The sequence below is a fragment of the Thalassophryne amazonica genome, chromosome 14 (genome assembly GCF_902500255.1).
Source record: "Thalassophryne amazonica chromosome 14, fThaAma1.1, whole genome shotgun sequence".
Lineage (NCBI taxonomy): Eukaryota > Metazoa > Chordata > Actinopteri > Batrachoidiformes > Batrachoididae > Thalassophryne > Thalassophryne amazonica.
Window position 1 is genome coordinate 71,932,294 of NC_047116.1, and position 27,598 is coordinate 71,959,891.

At 45.5% G+C, this 27,598-nt stretch overlaps 2 protein-coding genes across 2 annotated transcripts in view; both read right to left on the minus strand.

Annotated features, from left to right (window-relative positions):
• arl5a (ADP-ribosylation factor-like 5A) overlaps window positions 1-9,211 on the minus strand; it is a 70,934-nt gene extending 61,723 nt beyond the window's left edge. The window contains exons 1-2 of the mRNA XM_034186663.1: window positions 8,896-9,211; window positions 2,779-2,839 (exon numbers count right to left, since the gene is read on the minus strand). Of these exons, the coding sequence (XP_034042554.1) occupies window positions 2,779-2,839; window positions 8,896-8,941 (107 nt within the window). The 5' untranslated portion in view covers window positions 8,942-9,211. The remainder of the gene's footprint in view (window positions 1-2,778; window positions 2,840-8,895) is intronic.
• A 16,038-nt stretch (window positions 9,212-25,249) lies between these two features.
• LOC117524298 (piggyBac transposable element-derived protein 4-like) lies at window positions 25,250-26,348 on the minus strand. Its single transcript, XM_034186065.1, has 3 exons — window positions 26,156-26,348; window positions 25,811-26,021; window positions 25,250-25,709 (listed from the first exon to the last, which is right to left on the minus strand). Exons 1-3 carry the CDS (start codon window positions 26,346-26,348, stop codon window positions 25,250-25,252), a joined length of 864 nt encoding a protein of 287 aa, XP_034041956.1.
• Window positions 26,349-27,598: the final 1,250 nt, after the last annotated feature.

Below are 27,598 nucleotides of genomic sequence, written 5' to 3' on the forward strand. Positions count from 1 at the left end.
CAGTGGAAAAGCACAGGAAGTGAAAACAGCTGCTGCAGGAAAGAGGAAATAAACACTCGCAACCGGCAGCAAAGTCAGAGAATAAGCCACAATGCATTAGAACAACAGTGCAACAGGAGCGCAGATACAGCATCCAAACTCTGCACGTGGAGCAACAGCTGTAGAGCAGGAGCGAAAACACTCACAACTACAGAGTATTTTCAAAGACATCAGTGAGCTGCACGTTTGGAGCACGTGGAAAAACGTGCATAGCACAGCATCCAAACTCAGCACATGGAACAAAGATGCAGAGGAGTGACACATCACACAGCAGCGTTAATTTTAAAGCGCGGCAGCGTGAACTTCAAGTGCGAATTTCAAGCATGAATTTCAAGCGTGAATTTCAAGCGTGAACTTCAAGCACGGCAGCGTGAAATTCAAGAAGGCATCAGCGAGCTGCACGCTTGGAGCAGAAAAAAAAACAAAAAAACACTCACAACAGAGTCCAAACTCACAACAGTGTAATTTTACAGCACCAAAGCGAAGTGGGCACATGGACGAACGGCGCATGAAAAAAAGATGGTGTATAATAAACTCAGACCGACAAATTAACATTCATACTAAAGCATCAAGACAGTGCAGCATGTCCTACAGTACAACATGCCCGGCATACCCTAAATACATTAGCGTTGCACATAGTAGTGGTAATAAATTAACATTAGGGTGACCAAAATTTTTTTTTTTTTTTTTTTTTTTTTGAATTTCAAGTTGCACACACCTTCATTTTAGGAGAAATGGTGAAGAAAACATGTTAAAATGTCATGAAAATCCATCATGTCTAAGTGGTCTCCCAAGGCCCCACTATTTTTTGCGAAATTAGAAATTTCAGCGAGTCTCATCCAGAATAAAGCCAGTGTCATTACACTACATAAAGATTTCTATCCTTTCCAATTTGACTGTATTTAACCTTTGGTCAATATAATCAAGAACAAAATGCATCAGAACCAAAATATGATGAACATTTATTGATTTACTTATATCACTTTCTACAAATAGATATTTTCGTTAATACTATTACACAAGTATTACAGTGATTATATGTTCTAAGACTTCATATGCGCCAAATCCTACTGAATTATACTGATCTTTAATGCCTCTGGGAGACCACTTCCACTTATTGGATTGGCTTAAAAATTTCACAGGCATTGTTTTTTTCAATGATTCTCACAAAATAAGGGGGTGTGCAATATCAAATTTGGAAAAAAAAAAAAAAAAAAATTCCTATACATTTTCTGGCCACCCTAATTAACATGCACTCGTAGGAAAATGAGAGCCACACGTCCTGCACACAGTAGCGGAAAACAAGTTAAGCCACAACTGCTCACTTGTAGCAAAACAGAATTACTCACAGTAAGCTGAGGCCAATTCAATCAAACACCCGCAGCAAGCGGGGCTACTCACCCACAGCGGTAAGTGGATCAGAGTGAAGAACTCATGGTCTTCCAGACTCTGTAGGGCGCGTATGCGCAACTCCAACCACACGAGGATCTGATCAACAAGTGAGCCAAAAAAGTTTGACCGTCTGCTTCCCATGCGAGAGATGGAAAAAGAACTGAATGTTGGGTGACATGCTCTCATATACTGCTGCTGACGTCATCCAGGTCACACCTACTGGCATGACTTTGCTGATGTAAGACTCGACCTCTGCTCATGCGCACATGGAATAATCCAGGTGCTAATGCACCGCCCTCTGATGGTCAAGAAGAATGACATAGAACAGAAATTTATCTAGAGGTTAAAAAAACAAAACAAAAAAAAACCCTAAGGATTTTTCCTAAGAAAACTGCTGTCTGAATTAGCAGGAGCTTTCTGATGTTCCTCTGACATTTCTGCATTCTGATGTCTTCTGTTTTGGACTGATACCTCATTTCTATTGGATGAGTGAAAATACATCATAGCGTGTCGTGGTGAATGTTGGACTGGGTTGAACTTTGACTGCAGTGAGCTTGATGTCAAGCGGTGGTGAGCACTCACAGCTGAGCACCGCACAGCCACAGCTTGTGCCACATTAGTCCACGATGCATTATTTGTGCGAAGCTTCTCACTGAAAATAATGTGTTGTAGAGCAATGCACAACACGTATGCACATGTAGTGTGAAAAACCCATTAATGTAGTCCTCCTTTAAAATTGCCCCAACACTATTTCTCATTCCATTTATACATGATACAACAACTTGAAACCACCTCCCTCCTGGTCATACTTCCCTTCCACTTAGCTTCTTGTACACACAATATGACTACGTTCATCCTTCATCTTATCAGTCAGCTCTCTCCCTTTACCAATCATACTGCCAATATTCAAAGACCCGACTCTGCCTTCCACCCTTCTAGTTTTCCTCCTTTCCCACTGTCTCTGGATATATTCTCGTCTTCTTCTTTACCTAGTAGTACCTAATTTTTTCTACCAGCAACCTGCTGGGCAACAGCACCGGTGGCAGTTGTTAAAGTCGCTGACCTGCATATTTTCTTGTGGCATTTTTCATGTCCGATACCCTTCCTGATGCAAACCTTCTCATTTATCGAGGCATGGGACCGACACTCAGAATGTACAGGATGCACACCCCATGTGCCTGAGATTTGACAAAATTTACAGTGAATGCCCTGCCTCCCTCTTAGCCTCCTCATTTGTCCGGGCTTGGACTCAGAATGGTTACATGCTAACCCATGTGGCTGAACAATAAGCTCCAATATTTATTTTTTGTGCTAAATGAAACAGAAAATTTAAGGAGCAATACTTACAACTGGTAAAGGATTGTCGTTTTGCCAGCATTGTCAAGGCCCACGATAATGACTTTGTGCTCTGAAAGATAAGAAAGAGATATTTAAGATTTATGGCAATACATAGGTTAACGTGACTGAAACTGGCCACTGGCTGCACAACGGTACAAAACAAGTGTTTGTTTTGCCATAATCTAAAGGAAAAAAAGTCATACTGCGTGTGCACAGCTCAATCGTGTCTTGGTGAAATCAGACTGAAATGCATCAGATGCACACACTCGCATTAGTGGACCGCAGCCAAGCAGTTAAGGGCCTTTCACATCGGACACGTCGGTCGATCAATTTGACTCTTTCACTTGCGTTGAACACATTAGACACGACAACAGCGTGCAGAGGGGGCGGCGATTTCTCCGTCACTCTCTTTCCATCATGGATTCGCGACAGGAAAAAGTGAAACACACGGCCTGCCAGTCATAACCATGATATTAAGAGAAAAAGGAGAATGAGTGACAAACATCACCCTGCTGGGAGAAGCTTTTTTCAGCGGCTGTTTGAAGGCCAGGCCAGGCCATGCTGGAGTGGCCGGCCAGCCGAAGCTGAAGGATGTTGTTCAGTGGCAGGAACTAGGAGACTAGTCAGGATTGAGGGAAAGATGAAAGCAGCAATGTACAGAGACATCCCAGATGAAAACCTGCTCCAGAGCATTCTTGACCTCAGACTGGGGCGAAGGTTCATCTTTCAGCAGGACAAGGACCATAACCACACAGAAAAGACATCAAAGAGGCTTCAGCACAACTCTGTGAATGCCCTTGAGTGGCCAAGCCAGAGCCCAGACCTGAATCCGATTGAACATCTCTGGAGAGATCTGAAAAATGTCTGTGCACCGGCACTCCCCATCCAACCTGATGGAGCTTGCAAAGTGCTGCAAAGAGAAATGGGCAAAACTGCTCATCAAATACGCCACACTTGTGGCATCACATTCAAGAATGGAGACTTTAATTGCTGTCAAATGGTACATCAACAAAGTATTGAGCAGAGTGTGTATACTTAGCAGGCATTGACATTAAGCTTTTTAGTGTACTTGTCCATAGGACAAGTAGCCCTGGCAGTTAACTTGTCCTATAGGAAAAGCTGGTTGTCCGGACAACCTGTGAGTGAGATTCAAATTAAATATTTATCACATATACTTTGCTCTGACTTGTCACTTAATAAAAACCTTCTCTCCTGTGTGGGTGGTAAAATTCAATTTCCAAAAACATTTTATTGCATATTGCATGCATAGCCTCTAGCCTTTTAATCTGTTAACCAAGACATAGCTCATAATGTTTCTCTCCCGCAATTGTTCATAATTGGGGAAAAAATTTAAATAATTGGTAAATGCCAATATGCATCTGCTTCTCTCCTGTGCGTTTTCTGAATTCATCACTGTTCAATGCATGATCATTTGCCAGTATGTATTTTATAAAGCAAATCAAATTCTTTTATTTCAACATTTAAAAATGACTTACTAGTCCTCAATTAAAGGAAAATCTCAACAGACATGGCAGTACGAGGTCTATTAGAAAAGTATCCGACCTTTTTATTTTTTTCAAAAACTATATGGATTTGAATCACGTGTGATTACATCAGCCAACCTTGAACCCTCATGCGCATACATGAGTTTTTTCATGCCTGTCGGTTGCGTCATTCGCCTGTGGGCAGGCTTTGAGTGGAGTGGTCCACCCCTCTCATCGGATTTCTTTTGTCTGGGAACTTCCTGAGAGACTGGCGTTTTGCTTGATCAAAATTTTTTTAGAACCTGTGAGGCACATCGAAGTGGACACCATTCGAGAAATTCAGCTGGTTTTCGGTGAAAATTTTAACGGCTGATGAGAGATTATGGAGTGTTACTGTCGCTTTAAGGACTTCCCACGGAGTGGGACGTAGCACAGCGCTCCAAAGCGCCGTCGTCGGCCTGTTTCGAGCTGAAAACCTCCAAATTTAAGAGAACAGAGAACTTTCAGAAGAGGTCGGGATCAGCAGTTTATCCGGACATTCCACTGTTAAAGGAGATTTTGTAATGAAAGACGTGCGGATGGATTGGCGCGTCGGCAGGCAGCTGGCGCGGCGCACCACCACAGGAAAAACATCTCTGTTGGAAGCCTTAAAGACAAGTTGGAACATGTCCAGCTGTTAAACAATTTCTCAGATACTCACTCAACTGAAAGCCATCAAAAGCCGCCTGGTTTTTACAAATGGTTATCAACACGGAGGTGTTTTTCCTGTGGCGGCGCGCCGCGCCAGCTGCCTTCCAATGCGCCAATCAGTCCGCACATCTTTCATTACAAAATCTCCTTTAACAGTGGAATGTCCAGATAAACTGCTGATCCCGACGGCTTCTGAAAGTTCTCTGTTCTCTCACGACGTCCTGGGTCAACAGAGGCTTAAATTTGGAGGTTTTCAGCTCGAAACAGGCTGGCGACGGCGCCTCGGAGCACTGCGTGACGTCCCGCTCCGTGGGAAGTCCTTAAAGCGACAGTAACACTCCATAATCTCTCAACAGCCGTTAAATTTTCACCGAAAACCAGCTGAATTTCTCGAATGATGTCCACTTCGATGTGCCTCACAGGTTCTGAAAAAATTTTGATCAAGCAAAGCACCAGTATCTCAGCAACTTCTCAGACAAAGGAATTCCGACGGGAGGGGTGGACCACTCCTCACTCAAAGCCTGCCCACAGGCGAATGACGTAACCGACAGGCGTGAAAAAACTCACGCATGCGCACGAGGGTTCAAGGTTGGCTGATGTAATCGCACGTGATTCAAATCCATATAGTTTTTGAAAAAAATAAAAAGGTAGGATACTTTTCTAATAGACCTTGTATATTGTGTTGTCCTCTTCCTTGTGCCCCAGCCATGGATAATCCTGTGTCCAGCTACTCACAAACTTCCTCTCTCTTCCTTTCTCTTCATACCTCTTCTTTGAAGCTTCTACGCTTGCAGGGGTTGATGCTTTGCATTTGACTGGCGCTTTCCCTGGTATCTGGCCTGGTTTCGGGGGTTTTAGAAAAGACATTCTGTTCAATATATTCTTCAAAAGGCGTGTTAATCGATGCAATGTTCGTTAATTTAATTAGCTTATAATGCGCCAAATCACAGCAAAAGCCGTCTCAAGGCGCCTTACATCAAACAATTCAACATAAAATTTAATAAATAATTAAAAATGAATGAAAAAAAATTCAAATACATGAATAAAAACAGAAGTAAAAGAATGAAACAGATAAAAAATAAAAACTATTCATAAGAAAGAATAAAAATAGGTTTTCAGTCTTGACTTAAAAATGTCCACGGACTCCCACTGCCTCACGGTCGCAGGAAGACGGCCGTGGGTGCACGATACGAAAAGGATCTTTGACCTGCTGACTTCTTCTTCACCCTGAGAACACAGAGAAGCCCCGCATCCGACCGCAAAGCCAGGGCCGGGTTCGTTATCTAATGTTTCCTGCCACAGCATCTCGCAAGAAGATGGTATGAACTAGGGCTGCCGCAAACGACTATTTTGATAGTCGACTTGTCAATGATTATTTTTGCGATTAGTCAACTAGTGGAATCATACATACTTTCCTAAATTAAGGCCTGAGGCATTTTCCAAGAAATGTCAGGGGATGAAAACATGAACATTTCCAAATCAGTGAACAACATTTTGATCAAACAATCAGTTTGAACATTCAAATGATGGCAGGACGGCTCTCTGCCTAAAATTATGAACTGAGAGAAAAACAAAGACAAATAAAATAAGCGACTCATTGAATACTAAATTAGTTGTCGACTGTTTCATTAATCGACGTTGTCGTGACTAGTCGACTAGTTGTGGCAGCCCTACATGTAATGATAGATTAGGACCTCTTACTTTGATTTCAATGAAAATTTTGGAGGCTGACTTTGGGTGCTGTACACATGTACAGGAGTTCCTATTTGGCCACCAGGTGGCAGCCTACAGCCAAAATGGCTTGCCACACTGCACTCAAACTTACAGAGGCCCCTTTACCCTGTTACAGGAGCAAATTCTGCAAGTTTCATGAAAATCGGAGGAAGCTGTCAATTTATCATATTTGGCCTCTGGGTGAAGTGGTCCAACAAAAACGGTGCAAAAAGGGCCAATAACAAAACCAGCCACAAAACTCTCTTTACTACTGAAACTAGAGATGTGAGTGACAATATGAGCCATATTTCATCACTTTTGACTTAGGGAGCACTGAAAAAGTCACTGTGCGAAAAGTGGCAATTTCGCATTTTGGCGGCAAAAAGCACCCCCTATACTGGAAATATGAGCATTCTAAAACCTAAATTTTGTGATTTTACCATTTTGGCTCATTTTGCCCCCTGACTCTTATAAAAACTGGCTCTTAATGTGGAAAGCAAAAAAATATTGACACCCGGGTAGTACTTCTGATATAGTCTCGAAGAACTAAGTCATACTGGTCCTAAGGCCCATTGGTGCCCATTCCCAAACACACAGTATGAAGATGATGAGAGCCTGTGACTCCACCTGGGTAAAGCTCCGGTCACAACCCACTGTGCTGTTTTTTTCGCCGTACGTTTTCTGCGGATGCCACGGCCACTACGTTTTTGTGAAAACGTACGGAGGCAGTAGCAAGAGGAGGGAGGGAGTACGTTCAACGCACGTCTCTAGGAGTGTAACGATAAAGAGAGTTGACAATAAAGCAGTGTGTGTGTGTGTGTGTGTGTGTGTGTGTGTGTGTGTGGGGTCGGCTTTTCTTTTTTATGAGCGGTACCGGAGCGGCAGGTGTTTTTCGGCATCGGCGATGCATGAGCACGTCCAGCCTGCAGCGGTCAGTTGTACGAGTGTTTACTTGCCTCGAAAAGTTACAGCTAGTTAACAGACTGAAGCTGTGGAGTGTGTGTTGCTGACGTTTGGAAATAAAGTCCAAGTTCAAGTGAGAAGCTGCGTTGTGCATGCAAGTCTGTAGGCCTCCATAGTATGTGGTGAGTGCCGTAATCCGTACTGCCTACGTATGGATTTGGTTAATTCAATAGTAACTGAATGAAAATGTGCTGCTTTGAATCCGTACTGAGGCAGTACTCACAGCGTGCGTCATCTGTACTGCTGGTGAATCCGCAGCCTGACCGTAGCGAAAGTTCTGCATGCACTAAAACCTCTACGGCGTGTCTGCGTGCTCCTAAATTCGTACTGAGGCAGTACTTACGAAGTACGGATCTCCAAATTTAGCCCACGTTTTTGCAAGTAGACTGCACGCACGTGCAAGTACGGCGGGTTGTGACGACGGCTTAAGACACCATCCATCACAGGTTACTTGCCCAGCCAAGGCAAGCACCCATTTACAGCTGGGTGGACTGAGACAATCGAGATCAAGTTTATCTCAAGGACATACATAAGTAACGTGACAGGGAATCAAACTGAGGTTTCTATATTGGTAGCGCAGATACTAATCCACTTCTATGTAGCAATGATGGAAATTGTTTGTGGTCACTTCCAGAATCATGCAAGGACTATGTGTACATCTGGAAGTAGTCTAATGCACACTACTGTGCGGAACATGTTCATCAGTGAGAATACCTCAGTTTGACAGTTAACATACAGTGTTTGTGTCCATAAGAGCTGTGCTGTCAAAAAAGGGGTTCTAATGACATTTGACAAACCAGGAGTAAAAAATATGGAAACAATCACTCTTAAGTCCTTCACTGATCCTATATTGATTTAAGCGTTGTGCTGATGTGGCTGACTTCCATGTGCATGCACATATCTCCAGTCAAACATGAAACGGATCAGCTGAGACGTACGTGACGAAAAAAAAACATTCTCTGATATCATATTTCAGGTTTCACTTCACAGTTTTACAGATGAAATGATCAGTCGGGATCGACATGGTTTCTTTCACCTGAGAGTCAAATAATGCAAAAGTCACCACAGGAATACAAAGCTGCACAAGTGATGAACGCTAAAAACAGACAGAAAACTAACATATATATTTTTCAACACAAGATACCATGAAGTTTTTATTTTGGTTTCGAATTTAGCAGAAAGTGCAGCAGAAAAACAGAGGCCTTTCTGACCAACAAGCGCACTTCAACTGGCTGTCTTCAATAATTTCTTGAGAAATTCCGCATATCATGCTTACCTTGGTGATTAAAAAGCCTCCAGAGCTTGGTAAAAAGTATCCCCATGACTGTCGGCGAGGATTTTTGATGTCAGTTCGTCACAAACTCCAGGAGCTAGCTAGCATTGATGCTGAGCTAGCTAAGGAGCTAGCTACACCGCTGTAAAACAGGGCAAAAAATCACCAAAGCTTCCAACCGCCATAATCCTGTCAATTATGTCGGTCCAATGAAAGTATACATTTACGTTCGATATAGACAAAACAAAGCGGACTCAGTAGCTGCTATCAGCTGGCTGCGTTTCACTGCGCTACACTGGTCAGCTATCAAAAGTGCGCGTGCGCACTATGAGCAATAAAGTTGTAAAGTAAACTACAATGCAAAGGTGTGTTTAAAAACACAAGGGACACACAACCATCAATCATAAATTTAGCCTGTTTTCTCTGGGATAATTTTAACAGGATTTTTAAAATTATCAACTGTGTTCATAAATATATATAAAACAGTACTTATGGTGGATAACACAGTGAAGTAGAAACACTTCCACTGGTCTTGATATTGACCTCAGAATGTCAATTTTGTACTTTTATTTAAAAAAATGACAAGTTTCTCTGCCTTTTGGTTAATATCGAGTGTGTAGATGAAGCCGTGTTTATAATACTTCTGGGTCCAAAATATCTGTAATACCTGGTTATGATTGTCATATATGCATTTTATACTATTCTCGAGGTCGACGCCACGTCACTTCAGTGAAGTGGCCAGTCCGAAGGCAAGAATTCATAGGCCGTGGCTATTCGCACGGCGGCCGTGTCCATAACTCTCATTAGGATATTCGCACGGCAAGACTCTGGTGGCAAAACTTGTAACAACTTGTATAAACAAACATACTGCATTCAAGATGTCATAACTCCTTTAATATTTTTCGATTTTGATGATTTTTTTTTTTTTTATTCGGCCGTGTCCTTAACTGTCATTTCACTATTCGCACGGCAAGACTCTGGTGGCAAAATTTGGAACTACTTGTATAAACAAACATACTGCATTCAAGATGTCTTAACTCCATAATATTTTTCAATTTTGATGAATTTTTTTTTATTATTATTATTCGGCCGTGTCCATAACTGTCATTTCACTCTTCGCACGGCAAGACTCTGGTGGCAAAAGGCCAACCCTATTCGAACAGCGGCCGCGTCCATAACTCTCATTTAATGCAGTATGTTTGTTTATACAAGTAGTTCCGAGTATGTTTGTTTATACAAGTAGTTCCGAGTCTTGCCGTGCGAATAGCCAAATGAGAGTTATGGACACGGCGGCCGTGCGAATAGCCACTTCCGAATTCGTGCTTCCACGACTGGCCGCTCGGTGAAAACTCGCTCGGGCTGTATGATGTTCTATTGAAATCAGCCAGTTTGGTTTTGTCTCTAATTTGCTTCTATCAGCCAGCTGACAGCTCTCATTGCCTGGAACGATGAGATTTATACACCAAGCTGACCTGAAATGAACATTTTTACATTAAATTGACTTTATTGACAAGTCTGACGTCTTTGTGACCAAAGTGACCAAATTACATGTATTTGTATTGTGTTTGGCAACGTGTTGACCGACCAAACCCGCCCCTAGAGGTTAATAGCCTGGATGACCGACCTGCAGGGTCACCCTGTGGCCAATTTCTGATCAGCTGTTCACAGGGCAAAATTAGGAACTACAGTTACAAAATATAAAGCAATGCTAAAATACCCTCGGCTGTATGAGCATTGTCTTCTTTTAAATGTTTGCAGTTGTTTATTTGTGTTGGATTGTGAGATGAACCGAATGTCCACAACTTCTGGAATTCAACTGAACTTTACTGGAAACTCGAGTGTGGCATGTTTCACACACGATGACCACTTGACCAGCACACGGAGGTATGGCACTCTGCCACTCTGACAAAAACTCCTTCTTCCTCTCTTGTGAATCTACACACAGTTACCCTCAGTAATTTAGCAGGTAAGTATTTATAATTAAATACAAATAAATGTCAGAATATCACATCTCCACCACCTTTACATCAACAACTGGTCCTCAATAGAAAAAGAATATACACACGAGCATTTCAACACACAATAGTCACCAGCATCACAACAACTTCAACTGGAACTCTTTTCATACGAGGTCTGTTAGAAAAGTATCCGACCTTATTATTTAAAAAAAAAAACCATATGGATTTGAATCACGTGTGATTGCGTCAGCCAAGCTTGAACCCTCGTGCGCATGCGTGAGTTTTTTCATGCCTGTCGATTGCGTCATTCGCCTGTGAGCAGGCTTTGAGTGAGGTGTGGTCCACCCCTCTCGTCTATTTCTTATTGCGAATAAATGTCTGAACGATTTGGAGCTTTGCTGCATCAATTTTTTTCCAGAAACTGTGAGAGACCTCCAGGTGGACACCGTTCAAAAAATTAATATGGCTTTCAGGGACGATTTTATGGGGATTAAACAGATTATGGGGTGTTACTGCCGCTTTAAGGACGGCCCACAACTGCTGAGAGCGCGCCGCGCTCCCAGCCCCCATCGACAAGCTGACACCCCGCTGGAACAACCAGATCATTTCCAACGTGAAAGCTTAGTTGATCCAGGACCTCGTCTGACTTTCACAAAAAGGCAGAAGATGTGGACATCAGCACTTTTTCCGGCACATTCCACCATTACAGGAGTTTTTTCATGGAAAGAAAAGCGGAGGGACACACCACGGCTCCGTTCATTACGCGGGACAAAACCACCTCGGTGTTGGTCTCTCAGGACAGCTTTCAGGTGGATTTCAGATGGATTCCGGTTGCTTTCCAGTCGTGTGAATATCCGATTGTGATTGTGCATGAGCTGGACATGCCAGAACATGTCCCGTGAGGCTTCATCACGGCATTGCTTTGCGCCAAGCGGCTGCACCGCGACGCGCGGCGGAGCAGCGGGAGGTGATGATGGCCGAATCAAACCGGCCTCTAAGGATTCCTGGATGTATTTGTTCATGGCGATGCGTTCAGAGCCGGTCAGAGAAAACAGCTTCCCCCGTGGGGGACTGGTGCCTGGAAGTAGCTCAATAGCACAGTCATAAGCACGATGTGGCAGCAGCGACTTAGCTTTGACTTTGCTAAATACTTCTGTAAGATCGTGGTACTCAGTAGGAACTCCTGTCAAATCAGGATTAAGAGAACTAGCAATCCTCACGGATGTCGTGACACAGCGCCCCACACAGGCGGAGCCCCAGGAAGTGATTCGTCCGTCAGACCAGTTTATTTGTGGATAATGTTTTTTTAACCAGGGATGCCCCAAAATGGCGCAGTGAGTCATTTTATCAAATACATGAAAGCTTATCGTTTCTGAGTGAGTACCGGCTATGATCAGCTGAACAGACTGAGTGCGGTGGGTGATGTGACCAAGCACATGACCATCAACGGCATGCATTACCAGCGGACGTGAGAGACGGTACAGCTTAAGGTGTAAAGACCTGGCGAGAGAAGATTGCACTAAATTAGCGTCTGAACCTGAATCAATAAATACCGGAACAGAGCATGATGAATGATCAGAAATTAAGCTGGCCGTGATCACGTTTTGAGGAGTAACAGAAGTAAGAGAATTTTTACTCACCCGTCGTACCCGTTATGACCGTGCGGGGGCACCCCTGGCTTGGCACTCAGTGACCACATGACCTGCCTGACCACAATAGAAACACAAGCCCTGGTCTCTCCGGCGCTGCCACTCCTCGGTGGTCAGCCGGGTACGTCCCAGCTGCATGGGTTCTTCTGAAGCTGTGTGAGACGAGCTGGAGCCGGAGGAGGAGAACCCAGCGTGATGAGCGGACGAAGTTTCTGAGCGCTGGGACAAGGTGCACACATCTCGTCGGGGCCAGTCCACCAGCCGGCGATCAGTGTGGATGGCTAGTGCGATTAGCTCGTCCAGTTGTTCCGGGAGATTGACAGCTATCAGCTGATGCCGGATCTGCGTCGACAGGCCTTGGAAGAAAACGTCATGGAGTGCGGCCAGGTTCCACTTACTCTTCACTGCTAGAATACGGAAATCAATGGCGTAGTTGGCGACACGTCTGTTTCCCTGCCGAAGCCGCATCAGGGAACGGGCTGCCTCATGGACCAGTGACATATGCTGGAAGACCTGGAGGAGCGCGGTCTTGAAGACCTGGAGCGATCCACACGCCAGAGACGACCTGCTCCACTCTGCCGAGGCTGCTACCTGGCTGGTGAGGTGAGTTCTGATGAATGCTATCTTCGTCCTGTCGGACGGAAACATTGCTGAAATTAACTCGAAATGCAGGTTGCACTGTGTAAGAAAGGGCTTGACATCTCCGGATTCTCTGGAGAAATGCTCAGGTTGAGACAGCTGGTTACAGACAACAGGGGCAGCAGTAGGTACCGGCAGGGCAGCACTCGGTCCTGGAAGCGGCTGGTTGGTGGAAACCGAGGTGGACAGAGTCTGATGTGTCAGGGTGGTAATAAGCTGGTCAATCTGTGTGCTCACTGAGGACATGAAGGTGTCCTGTCTCTTGGCCAGGTCAGAGATTCCGGCGCTTAAAGCAGTGATGCGGTCCTCGTGTTCTGCCAGCTGGCGGCTATGGTGACGAACTGCCGACTGGAACGGGTTTGAGTCCGCTGACTCCATTGTTGGCCTGATCGTTCTATCAGGGCTGTCAGAAAAGAAGGCTGAAGACAAATGCAGGACTCAACTACGTAGCTCTGGTTCAAGGAGGCGTTTACTGAGAGGCTCAGCTGGGTTCGGTACACAGAGAGGCAGTCCAAGAGAAGCAAACAAATCCAAAACATCAGGCAATGGCGTGGTCAATAATACAGGCAGGTGGTCAAAACACAACGTGGAAGCAGGACTTAGAATAAACAAGGTACAGAGCTAGAAGTGATGGCACAGGGCACAACGATCAGGGAAAAACCAGTGTAACCAGTGGTGTTTAAATACTCCCAGTGATAAGTGCAGAAAGATCCAGAACAAGGCGTGACTCAACCAGAGTGAAACGCCCCCCACCAAGCACAAAGAAACGCAGACAAGAGAAATGCGGGCCAGAAAAACCCAAGCAAGGCACACCCAGCCAGAAAAGCAACATAATCCAGAAACAAAACCCAACAGCACAATATAGGACAAAACACAATACATGACACATGCGAGGTCAGCAGCGCTAGAAAGAAGAGGGTGAGTGGAGGTGTGATTGCATGACAGAGTGAGTGACTGCACCATGCTGGCTTGGACAGCTATGGCATGAGTCTGGTCCATACGTTGGTTGTTGTCCGGTGTCCAGTACCGGCACGAACTGTGCAAAGGGAGGAACACAGTGCTCCCTCCCACTCTGGTCCCATTTTTGCCATCCAGATGTTTGGACATCGGGCAGCCTTCAGCGCCTTTTATGGCCATGTGACGGCAGTCTCTGTCATCTAAATTGTTGTCTACATACACTTTAGATGCCACTGTGCAGGTGTAGATGAGGTAATCTGGCTGTGTTCTGACACTACTGACCATGCCTCTTTCCCTCCCAACTGTGAAGTAACTAGTAATCTAACTTGGTTATATTTATGATTGAGTGCTCAGAAAAGAAACTATTAGCTACTTTGCTGATTAGCTACTTTGCTAATTACTCAGTCTTAAGAGTAACCAAGTTAGATTACTAGTTACCTTTAATTAGGTACATTACTTATTAGTTGCAAGTTGGCGGCAGCTCCTAACAAAGTATTCACAGTTATACTTTATACAGTTACTTCATTAGCAGCTTTATGCAAAAGTAACTTTTCAAAATAACTGGCAATACTGGTGATAGGGGCTTAAGTCCACAGGCAGAGCAGCCGGGTTCTGCACCGCTTGTTAAGGGCCCCTTCACACATAACACGAAAGACGCAGAAACCAGAAGAAAATCCCTAAACCAAAAACAAAATGGGGAACCGTGAAACATTTCACCTGCTGTTGGGAGGGATGCACGGTCAGACAGGCAACACAATACCACAGCTAATAACAGCTTGCACATGTGGGACAATATGTGCAAACGTGAACATGGGCTATGCAGATGTATTTCTCACATGTGCAGCACACAACGTTCGTCTTGCAATTGTTCAAGGGGCAGGAATTGTATCTTTTTCTTTGTCTGACCCAGCTGCTGCCTCAGGTGGCTCAGGATAAGATTCAGCTCCCTCAGCAGCTCCAATGATCTGTATATATTATTGGATCGCTCATTGGCCCACACACGCTGTACAATCCGCTGAAGCAAACTGGCGGCCATCTTGCCACTCCAAACTTATGAGGACCGCACATAGACAGCTTATTAGAACGTCAACAATTTCAAGTAATAACTGAGCTGATTCTCTCTCATTTACATATTTTTGTTCTTCAGATAACGTAAGATTGATCCCACCTAATTCATGCCTGCCATGATTAGCTATTCTATTTATTTTCTTTCTTTCTTTTATTACTTTTACACTTACATTTTCTTCCCTTCTCACTCACTCATATCTCACTGGGACAAATACTCAATTCTAAAAATTATCATTCTTTAATCAAAGTTTGTGTATATTGTATTTGTGTATATTATATATATAATATATATAGTCAGGGTGTCCTGGTGCCCGTGCGGTCGCAGAGGCAAAAACTCGGGTCTGGGAGGAGTTCGGGGAGGCTATGGAGGAGGTCTATCGGTCGGCCTCGAAGAGATTCTGGCAAACCGTCTGATGCCTCAGGAGGCGGAAGCAGCTCTCCACCGGCACTGTTTATGGTGCGGGTGGGGAGCTGTTGACCCTGACTGGGGATGTTGTTTGGCGGTGGAAGGAGTACTTCGAGGATCTCCTCAATCCCATCGTCATGTCTTCCGAAGAGGAAGCAGAGACTGGGGACCCAGAGGCGGACTCATCCATTACCCAGGCAGAAGTCACCGAGGTGGTTAGAAAGCTCCTCGGTGGCAAGGCTCCTGGGGTGGATGAAATCCGTCCTGAGTACCTTACGTCTCTGGATGTTGTGGGACTGTCTTGGCTGACACGCCTCTGCAACATCGCGTGGTGATCGGGGACAGTGCCTCTGGATTGGCAGACCGGGGTGGTGGTCCCTCTGTTTAAGAAGGGGGACTGGAAGGTGTGTTCCAACTATAGGGGGATCACACTCCTCAGCCTCCCCGGTAAGGTCTATTCCAGAGTACTGGAGAGGAGAATTCGACCGATGGTCGAACCTCGGATTAAGGAGGAGCAGTGTGGTTTTCGTCCTGGTCGCAGCACACTGGACCAGCTCTACACGCTCCATCGGGTGCTCGAGGGTTAATGGGACTTCACCCAACCAGTCCACATGTGTTTTGTGGATCTGGAGAAGGCATTCAACCGTGTCCCTCGGGGCACCCTGTGGGGAGTGCTCTGGGAGTACGGGGTCCGGGGTCCTTTGCTAAGGGCTATCTGGTCCCTGTACGACCACAGCAGGAGCTTGATTCGCATTGCCAGTAGTAAGTCAAACCTGTTTCCAGTGCACGTTGGGCTCTGCCAGGGCTGCCCTTTGTCACCAGTTCTGTTCATTATTTTTATGGACAGAATTTCTAGGCGCAGCCAGGGTGTAGAGGGGGTCTGGTTTGGGAACCACAGAATCTCGTCTCTGCTGTTTGCGGATGATGTGGTTCTATTGGCTTCGTCAAATCAGGACCTTCAGCGTGCACTGGGGCGGTTTGCAGCCAAGTGTGGGGCATCCAGGATGAAAATCAGCACCTCCAAATCCAAGGCCATGGTTCTCGAACGGAAAAAGGTGCTTTACCCTTTTCAGGTCGGTGGAGTGTCCTTGCCTCAAGTGGAGGAGTTTAAGTATCTCGGGGTCTTGTTCACGAGTGAGGGACAGATGGAGCGTGAGATCGATAGACGGATTGGTGCAGCGTCTGCAGTGATGCAGTCGCTGTATCGGACCGTCGTGGTGAAGAGAGAGCTGAGTAGGGGGGCAAAGCTCTCGATTTACCGATCGATCTATGTTCCGATCCTCACCTATGGTCATGACATTTGGCTCATGACCAAAAGAACGAGATCGCAGGTACAAGCGGCCGAGATGAGTTTCCTCCGCAGGGTGGCTGGGCGCTCCCTTAGAGATAGGGTGAGGAGCTCGGTCACTCGGGAGGAGCTCGGAGTCGAGCCGCTGCTCCTCCACGTCAAAAGGAGTCAGTTGAGGTGGTTCAGGCATCTTTTCCGGATGCCCCCTGGATGCCTCGCTGGAGAGGTGTTCCGGGCACGTCCCATTGGGAGGAGGCCCCGGGGAAGACCCAGGACACGCTGGAAGGATTACATCTCTCGGCTGGCTTGGGAAGGCCTTGGGGTTCCCCCGGAGGAGCTGGGGGAGGTGTGTGTGGATCGGGAGGTCTGGGTGGCTTTGCTTGAGCTGCTGCCCCCGCGACCCGACTCCGGATAAAGCGGAAGAAAATGGATGGATGGATGGATGGATATATAGTCAGGTTCCTGGGTTTGTGGGTTGTGTTTGTGTTCTGTCTCTGGCCTTGTCTCTGTTCTAGCTTTCTGCTTGGGTTTTCTCTGTCCTGTTGTTTCTTGCCTTTCTGTCTGAGCTCTTGGTGGTGGGTGTTTCTCTCTGTCTGGCCACACCCCGGTTCTGGGAGCTTCTCCACACACCTGTTCCTGATTTGCAGTTAATCACCTGGGTGCTTCATAAGTCTCACCATTTGTCTTTGTCCTTCGCCAGATTGATGTGTCTAGTGCCTCTTTCCAGCCTTACTTGTATGTTTTTGCCTTGCTCTGATTGCCTCTTTGTGTTTTTTGACCACCTGCTGATGTACCTCGACCACGCCTTTAGCCTGATGCTTTTGATCCTGTTGCTCTGTGTGGACTGCTTTTCCGTGTACCGACCTCAGCCTGAATACCAAGTAAACGATTTTACGCCACAAAGCTGTGTTTCTGCGTCGTGCATTTGCGTCCTGCCTATCCTGTCAATGAATCCTGATAGATCGCTCTGGCCAACGATGGACGCAGAATATGCAGATCGTTTTCAGCGGGCGGTATGTCATCACAGCCAGCTGATAGCTCAGCAGGAGGACTGGCTTGCCACCCTGAATTCCGGCATAAGCGAGCTGGTGAAACGGCAAGACACTTTCATGTCCTCCGTGAGCGCTCAGATGGAGCAACTAATCGATGCCATGAAACATCAGGCTACAACTAGCACGACCCCCACCGCCACACCAGCTACGGGGGCATCCGCTGTTCCGCCGTCTTCCATACCAATCCCAGACGTTTGCAATCAGCTTTCTCGACCTGAGCATTTTTCTGGTGAGTCTGGAGATGTCAAGACCTTTATTACACAATGTGAGCTTCATTTTGAACTGATGGCGCCAATGTTCCCGACTGACAAGTCGAAGATATCATTCGTCATCACTCACCTCACTGGATGGGTAGCTGTGTGGGCCATGGCTGAATGGAGCCGTGGGTCGCCACATTGCTCCTCCCTGGCAGCCATCACCAATCACTCCAACAGGTGTTTCAGCAAACCTCTCCTGGGCGTGAGGCGGCGCGTTCACTTATGAGGCTGAAGCAAAGCAGTTGCCGAGCAGCCAATTATGCCATAGACTTCAGCATCCTGGCCGTGAAAAGCGAGTGGAAGCCTGCAGCCCTCCATGATGTGTTTTTCCAAGGCCTGAACGACAGCATACAGAGTCAGCTCATCGCGTTGGATCTCCCCGAAGATCTGGACAACCTTATCGCCCTAGCAATCTGCACTGACCGGCGCCTGTCTGATCGCCCATGTCAAGACCATCATCACCCTGTTCCTCGGACCATCACCGCTTCTGACCGAACGCTCGCTTCCGGTCATCTGAGCTCCGGTTCCTCCCATTCCTACAAAGAACCAATGCAAGTGGGAAGGACCAGGCTGTCAAGCGAGGAGAAGGAGCGCCACCGGGTGGAAGGACTCTGTTTTTACTGTGGACAAGCCGGTCATGTAATTACACACTGTCCTGTCAGAGGTGCCCCGGTGAGACCGAGAACGGTAGTGCGGGTGAGTCAGAGCTCAATTGTTCCATCCTCCCAAAATTTGTTAAACGCAGAGCTAAAGTCAGATCCCTGGTCTGTCCAGTGTTCATTGATTCTGGTGCTGACTCTAACCTTATGCTGTCCTCTCTTGCCAGGTCCCTCCACCTTAAATTGTACCGGCTTTCGCACCCCCGGTGGTCCATGCGGTGGATGATCGCCAATTGGGTCAAATTGAGTATCGCACCCAGTCTGTTCGTCTGACAATTCCTGATAATCATTCTGAACTCATCAGCTTTCAAATTTTTGATAAGATGACTCACTCGGTAATCCTGGGGCATCCCTGGCTGCAACGTCACAAACCCCGCCTTGACTGGTCCCACAGGAAGATAGAGTCATGGGGACCAGCCTGTAACAATGTCTGTTTATTTCAGCCAGTGAGCACTTCTAGTGTTAATGCATCAGATCTAGAGGGGGTCCTGACTTGTTATCACGACCTCGCAGCAGTTTTCAGCAAAACCAAAGCTAAATCGCTTCCACCACACCGTGATTATGACTGTGCAATTGATCTTCTCCCAGGGACTACACCCCCCCCGGGGAAAATTATTTTCTCTGTTGGTGCCGGAGCGCAAATCTATGAGCACTTATATACAGGAGTCACTCACTGCCGGCTTGATTTGTCCTTCATTTTCTCCCGCCGGGGCGGGGTTTTTCTTTGTGGAGAAAAAAGATAAGTCCCGTCGTCCCTGTATAGATTACCAGGGCCTGAACAATGTCATAGTTAAGAACCGTTATCCTCTCCCGTTAATCTCATCTGCTTTTGAGCTATTGGAAGGAGCCAAGGTCTTTACCAAGCTTGACTTACGAAACGCTTACCACCTGGTTCGGATTCATGAAGGGAACGAATGGAAGACCACTTTTAATACACCTACTGGGCACTATGAATATCTGGTGATGCCTTTTGGACTCACCAATGCACCTGCAGTGTTCCAAAATCTCGTGAATGATGTGTTGCGTGAGTTTCTGAACAAAAATGTATTTGTTCATCTGGACGACATTCTCATTTTTCTCCCGATCTAAAGTCACATGAACAACAGGTCCGATCCATTCTCCACACTCTGCTTCAAAATAACCTTTATGTTAAAGCAGAAAAATGCGAATTCCACCATCCCACGGTGTCATTTCTAGGCTTCATGATTTCTGAAGGGCAGATCCAGATGGATCCTGACAAGATAGTGGCGGTCCGGGATTGGGCAGTTCCTACATGTCGCAAAGATGTTCAAAGGTTCCTGGGGTTTGCCCATTTCTATCGTAAGTTCATCCGCAATTTTAGTACGAATGCTGCTCCACTGCATAATGTAACCTCCTCACTTAAGCCTTTTGTGTGGACACCTGAGTGTGATGAGGCATTCAGGAACCTAAAGAATCATTTCACAACGGCCCCCGTGTTGCTCCTTCCTGACCCCACCCGGCAGTTTGTGGTCGAAGTCGATGCAACCGATATTGGGATTGGAGCTGTTCTTTCTCAAACCAGGCCCGGGGATAACAAATTACATCCTTGCGCCTTTCTGTCAAAGAAACTAACTACAGCTGAACGTAACTATGGCATCGGAGACCGCGAACTGCTAGCAGTCAAAGTGGCCTTGGAGGAGTGGCGTCATTGGTTGGAGGGGGCACAATTGCCATTTTTAGTCTGGACCGATCACAAAAATTTGGAATATATATGCACCGCTAAGAGACTTAATGCGTGTCAGGCTCGGTGGGCTATTTTCTTTAGCAGGTTTAACTTTGTCCTGTCATACTGTCCAGGGTCTAAGAATGGCAAACCCGACGCGCTGTCACGTCTAGGAGAGTCCACCGTCTCCACTCACTGTCCTGAACCAATCCTGTCGGAATCCTGTTTTGTGTCCGCTCTCATCTGGGATATAGAATCAAAGATCAAGTTGGTGGTAGGCAATACTCCTATTTCTCCAGAGTGTCCTCATGACAAATTATATGTTCTGGACTCGCTTAGGGGGGAGGTTATTAGGTGGGCTCCTGACAGTCGATTTTCATGTCATCCGAGTGCTCAATGAACCTCATCCGTGCTTAATCAGAGGTTTTGGTGGCCCAAAATGGTAGCGGATGTAAAAGAATATGCTAATGCTTGTACTATCTGTGCCATGCATAAGACATCAATGCGCCCACTTGCGGGAGCATTAATATCCTTACGTGTCCCTGTTCGACCTTGGACACACATCTGCGTGGATTTTGTAACAGCACTGCTGCCCTCTAGGGGCCAAACTGTGATAATTGTGGTTGACCAGTTATCTAAGATGGTCCATTTTGTACCGTTACCCAAACTCCCATCTGCTAAAAAGACTGCTGAAGCACATTTGTTACATGTCTTCAAATTGCATGGTTTGCCTCAAGATATTGTCTCTGACCCAGGTCCACAGTTTATTTCACAGTTTTGGAGGGAATTCTGCTGTCTACTTGGGGTCACATCAAACCTGACTTCTGGTTATCATCCCCTAGGTAACGGACAGACAGAACGGCTGAATCAAGAATTAGAATAAAGGTTTACGCATCCTATCCTCTCAATTTCCTGCCTCCTGGTCCACCCAGTTACCTTGGATCGAATTAGCCCATAACTGTCTGCCTACCTCTTCTTCTGGTTTTTCACCCTTCCACCTTGTCTTTGGTCACCAACCTTCTTTGTTCTCCATCACAGATCTGTACTCTACTGTACCCTCAGCTCTGGGGCTCATCATGCGGTGCCGACGAACCTGGGAGCGGGCCCGGAAGGCCCTACTACAGTCCTCCAAGAACTACAAAGAAGCGGCAGATCGCAAACGGTGGGTGGCACCATCCTATGTGCCGGGACAACGAGTTTGGCTTTCTACTCATCATCTGCTGCTTTGAGGAGTGCCACGAAAAGGTGGTCCGTTCCCTGTATCTAAGATCATTAACCCTGTCTCTGTTCGTCTCCGTCTTCCAAGGTCCATGAAAGTCCATCCTACGTTCTATGTCAGTCATCTGAAACCATTCTGTACCAGTCCTTTGTGCCCTCCTGCCGGTCCCCCGCCCGCCTGGTTCGTGGATGGGGGCCTGTCTTCTCTGTGCGGTGCCTCCTAGCATCCCGGCAGTGGGGGCATGGCTTCCAGTACTTGGTGGACTTGGAGGGTGATGGCCCCGAGGAGCAGTCTTGGATTCCCTCCCGGTTTATTTTGAATCCCGGTCTGGTTCGTGAGTTCCATGCTTCTCACCCTTCTGCTCCTGGGCCGTCGGCGTCGGCCCTTGGGGGGGGGAGTACTGTCAGGTTCCTGGGTTTGTGGGTTGTGTTTGTGTTCTGTCTCGGGCTCTGTCTCTGGCCCTGTCTCTGTTCTATCTTTCTGCTTGGGTTTTCTCTGTCCTGTTGTTTCTTGCCTTTCTCTCTGAGCTCTTGGTGGTGGGTGTTTCTCTCTGTCTGGCCACACCCCGGTTTTGGGAGCTTCTCCACACACCTGTTCCTGATTTGCAGTTAATCACCTGGGTGCTTTATAAGTCTCACAGTTTGCCTTTGTCCTTCACCAGATCGATGTACCTAGTGCCTCTTTCCAGCCTTACTCGTATGTTTTTGCCTTGCTCTGATTGCCTCTTTGTGTGTTTTGACCACCTGCAGATGTACCTCGACCACGCCTTTAGCCTGATGCTTTTGATCCTGTTGCTCTGTGTGGACTGCTTTTCCGTGTACTAACCTCAGACTGAATACCAAGTAAACAATTTTACGCCACAAAGCTGTGTTTCTGCGTCCTGCATTTGTGTCCTGCCTATCCTGTCAACGAATCCTGATATAAATATACAGTGGTCCCTCGCTATAACGCGGTTCACCTTTTGCAGCCTCGCATTTTTGCGGATTTTTTTTTTACTGCAATTTTGCATGCTTCTTTTTTTAACAGCGCATTGTGTTCTAAAATAAAATGTTCCAAAATAAAATGTTGGAATGGAAAGAGGAGGAGAGCAAACGAGAAGAACGACAAAAGCAACAGCATAAAGATTTAACATCGGACGAACTGGACAAGATTGAAGACAGGAAAGAAGAAGAGAACGGTTCTATCCTTGAGGGCTGCCGGAGCACTCCGCATCAAACAGTAAGCGTAGTTTCTGGACCTGTTGCCAGAGTTGGCCGCAGCTCCACACAGCAGAGAGGGGGGCGGTATGAGTGGCTCGCTGTAGCGTTTACTGAGCCCGCAGACTTGGTAAACGCATCAGAGGCAAAATATCTTGAGACTGGCATAAAATAGTCCCAAATACTTTTTTCAAGTTTTTCAAGTTAACTTAAATAAATATTTGTGTGTTAGCTCACTGTGTGGGACCATGGTATAAGCGAATTAAACAACTCGAAGCCGTGCATTATACGGTAGACTCTGCGTCATGCATTCAAACCGTATAATGCACGGCTTCTCGTTGTTTAATCCTTACATATGTGTGTATTGGTACCATATCATGAACAAAAGTGGATGGATAACAAAAGTCATGATGGATAATACAGAAATAGTGGATTTTTTAAATAGTTGCACTAAAAGAAAAGCAGGGGTGGTGGACAAGTGGTTAATGCGCTTGGTTTCAGTGCAGAAGGTTCCGGGTTCAAATCCCACCCCTGCCACATTTCTCCATGTAATGTGGAGTTGCGTCAGGAAGGGCATCCGGGGTAAAACTTATGCCAATTCAACATGCAGATCCACCTTGGATTTGCTGTGGCAACCCCGAGTGCAAACAAGGGAGCAGCTGAAGGGACTTACTAGTTGCACTAAAAGAATAAAACTCCACTTAACTGTCAGCTTTCGGCCCCAGTCTGGCCCAGTCATGTTTTGTCCCCTATTGTTTTTATCTGGTCATTTTATTTTAGTTATTAATCTAGTCTTGTCATACTTTGGTTCTGATTATCTTCCTCCTGTGTGTAATACTTTTGTCAGTGGTTTTATTTTCTGTTTCAGTTATTTCCTGTTTATCTTACTTTAGCCATGTGTCTAGCTTCAGTCCTACCTTTGTATATTCATTAGTTTTATTTCCTGTTTGCTTTTCTTTTGTCTTATGTTGAATTATCCGTTTATTGTTACACATAGTTCCATTCTGGTTTGGTCTCAGTCTTTATTTTCTTGGTTAGCTCTTTTCAGTTCTTACATTTGTTTCATGGTTTAATTCTTTGTTCCTTCATGTTGGGTTTTCTTTATTTTATTTCTTGTTTATTTGGACTTGGGTTTTGTTCATCTTTTGTGTTGGTGTTTTATTTTGATCACTGTGGTTAGGTTCACCATCTTGTCAGGTCCTGTTCACTTTGCATTTGTCTTACTGCACTATCTTGCACCAGCGTCTCTCACCTTCATTGTAATTCTGTCTGCTCTGTCTTCCTGCACTCTCTTGTCTCACCTCTGTCTCATCTGACCACACCCCTTCCAGAACCTTCCCTGACACCTGTGCCTTGTTTCCCTAATTACTGCACCTGTTATTTAAGCCCCTCACTTTCTCCACTCCCTGCCAGTTCATTGTGATTTCTTGTCCACGTTCTAGCCTTTGTTTTTGCTCTGTATTTGCCTTGCCATTTTTGACCATGCTTTGTTTTTTGACCTTGCTCCTGCCTCAGCCCATGTATTGTGTCTCCTGGTATTTTGGAACTGTGCTTGTTGTTGACTACGCCTCTGCCTGACCCCTGCTTGTACCACTGCTTCTCAGACTGCCTTCCTGTGTACCGAACCCCAGCCTGATTTCTGAGATAAAGCCTTTAACTTATACCTCAGTATTTTGAATCTGCATTTGTGTTCAACCTCCTTCTGTGCCACGCCTACCCAGCTCATGACATACAGTGAGGAAAATAAGTATTTGAACACCCTGCGGGAGAACTTGCAAAATCGTAGGGTGTTCAAATACTTATTTTCCTCACTGTAGCTGCAGGAGAGTTAGTTTTCCCTGCAATGAAAACATTTATTACACACAGCTCTATGAGCTTCAGCCTATTATAAATAATAAAGCTTGCAGCAACAACACCTACAGCTCCAAAACTATGCATAAGTAGACCTAATAAATGTCCTAAAATAGTTCGTCCAACACAAAATACAACATGTGGCTACACATGTTGAGTTAATAAGCCACTTATTATCATCTTTGCCTTTATGCTGGAATAAGGGAAAGAACTCTTCAAATTATTGTTCATTATTTCCCATTTCAATCATACTCACAGGTGAAATGCTTGTCCACACCCTTTGAACTAGTGATTTGCACAGTTTGTGGCTGCATGAAGGTATTTTTTTAACAAAATTACAAAGAATAAAGTTGCGTGCGCCTCATTAAAGATCAATAGAAAAGAGCGTTCAGGAGCGGAACATCGGAGTGATAATATGGCGGCCGGTTTGCTTCAAAAATATTGGCCAATGAGCTATCCAGTAATATATAGAGATCAGTGAGCAGCTCTCACAAGTGCTGCAGAGGCTTCTGTGTGGGTGAGGTGCTCCCATCTTTCGATGCATGGGGTGACAAGAGCCTTTCCCAATTGCTGCAGGAAAATCCTCCTCCTGTTCTTCTTCTCAGCCATCCAGGTTGGGTGGATTGTCTGCCATATCACAAAGACATTGTATGATGAGACTACAAGGATGTTGTGGAAGATGACCAGGGGCCAGCGTGCAGTCATCCTTCTGCAGCTGTATGTTCCAATAACCTTGTCAAGGTTGTCCAAGCCCCCTTTAGTGCGGTTGTAGTCCACGATGATGGCTGGCTTCTTGTCTTCATGATCACTGATTTCAGCTGCCTTGTGTAGTCTACTCAGCAGGACCATGTTCTGTTCTTTTTTTGGGAGGTAAGAAACAAGAGTAGTGGTGGGGGTGAAGGGAAACTCTGTCGAGAAGACCACTAATCCTTGTTGCGAGGAGTGCGGGGGGGAGTTTAGGGTTGTTTTCCGAACAGTGCCAACCATGTTTTTTTTCTTTTCAGGAGCTACTGGCCAGGTTCATGGAAGGTGAAAAAGTTGTCACATGAGATGTTGTGCTCCCTCAGTCGAACCGTCAAATCAACTACAACACGTATCCCCTGGTTCTTCTCAGGTGCTCCACTGGGCAGCTTCCCAGTATAGACTCGCATATCCCATGCATAGCTGGATTTTGCATCACAGGCCACCCATATTTTGATGCCATATGTTGGCTTGCTTGACATATACTGCCGGAAAGGACAGCGACCTGATAAAAAAGGCAAAGATTACAATCAGCAATGAGTGTGAGTGTCACAGAAAAAAAAAAAATCACATGAATCAACAAAGTAAAAATATAAATTTCAGGCAAGTAACATTACATATATGAAAATAAAAAATTACCTTTGAATAGAACCAACTGCTCATCTACTGTGACTTCAGGTCGAGGGTTGTATCGGTATGGCAGACGGTCAACCCACTTCTCCCAGACCTCTCTGATGGTTGCCAGTTTGACCGTCACACACCTTGCTGGTCTTGACTCACGGTTGTCAAATCTTAGCATTCTTGAAAAAGTGTGGAAGTCTTTCAGCGGCATTGTGGCCTGTAAAATTGCCCTTCCACTGTCTGCATCCAGAGACTAGATACAGCCTCGCCACAAGCCCTATAGACACCTGCTAAGACCTAAAGCCCTATGTAGCCACGCAGGTCAGTCTGATCCATATTTTTTCCAGTTGTCTCCATATTTATGGGAGCCCTACCAAATCTGTCATTTCCAGTACGATCTTTTCAATGGCTGGTGTGATGAACAGGAGTAAATTGGAGGAGATGTACTTGGCATTGGCAGCTGAATATCTTGTTGGCCCTGGGGTCATGCTAATGATGTTTTGTGCTGCAGCTCTTCCCGGGGTGGCATCCATGTTTGATGAGGACCATGCTATTTTACTGTTCTTGGATAAAAATGTCTCTCTGTCAGCTTGGGTCATTTCTTCTTCATCTGAAGAGGCTTCATGGTCTGTGGTGTATTCCTCCTCATCTTCTTCTTCAGATACCTCTTCTTCCACATCATAGTGTTCTTGCTCATCCTGAACCTCTGAAAAAATCTGGTCCAGGACCTGCCGGACAGTGAAATGTCCACTCATGGCTTCAGCAAGGAACCAACTGGGGATTCTTTGATCCGGGGTATTTGATCCACTGAATTTGTTTTACACAGTGGTGGGCACAGTTCCGATAATCTGATAACCGATAATTATCGAAGATAATGTTTTCATTATTGGATTATCTTTTCAGATAACTTTAAAAACCATTATCGGACTAATTATCTTCCGATAAATTTTCGTCTAATAATTTTTAGACAGTTAATGTAGTAAACAAAGCTGAACAGCTACAAACATTTTTAAATTTTTAAATCAGTTGATTTAAATGTTTCATAGCAGATGTGTAGTTTTACCTTCTGTAAACAGAAGAGAGCTATTTCTAGGAGAAACTGCTCTATCCTCTGCAGGCAAAGGAAAACTGGTCACAAAAAAAAAAAATCATTTCTTTTACTGATACACTGGCAGTATCACCCAAGTCATCCAGAGGCATACTTTTTAACTTATGGTTCAAGTTTTAACCAAAGTAATTTCAGACAAGTTATTTAAAATTACTGTCACATCTGAAGTTTTATAAAGTGAAAATATCAGATATATGTTTTAGTTTTAAAGTAATACACTAATTTTTAAGGTTTTAGTGTGGGCATGCTGTGCCCAGCAGTGCATTATGGGTAGGATAGGGTCATTTCAGTACATTCACAACAGGACAAATGCATTTCAGACACTCTGTTCAGGCTCCACGGACAACAGCATT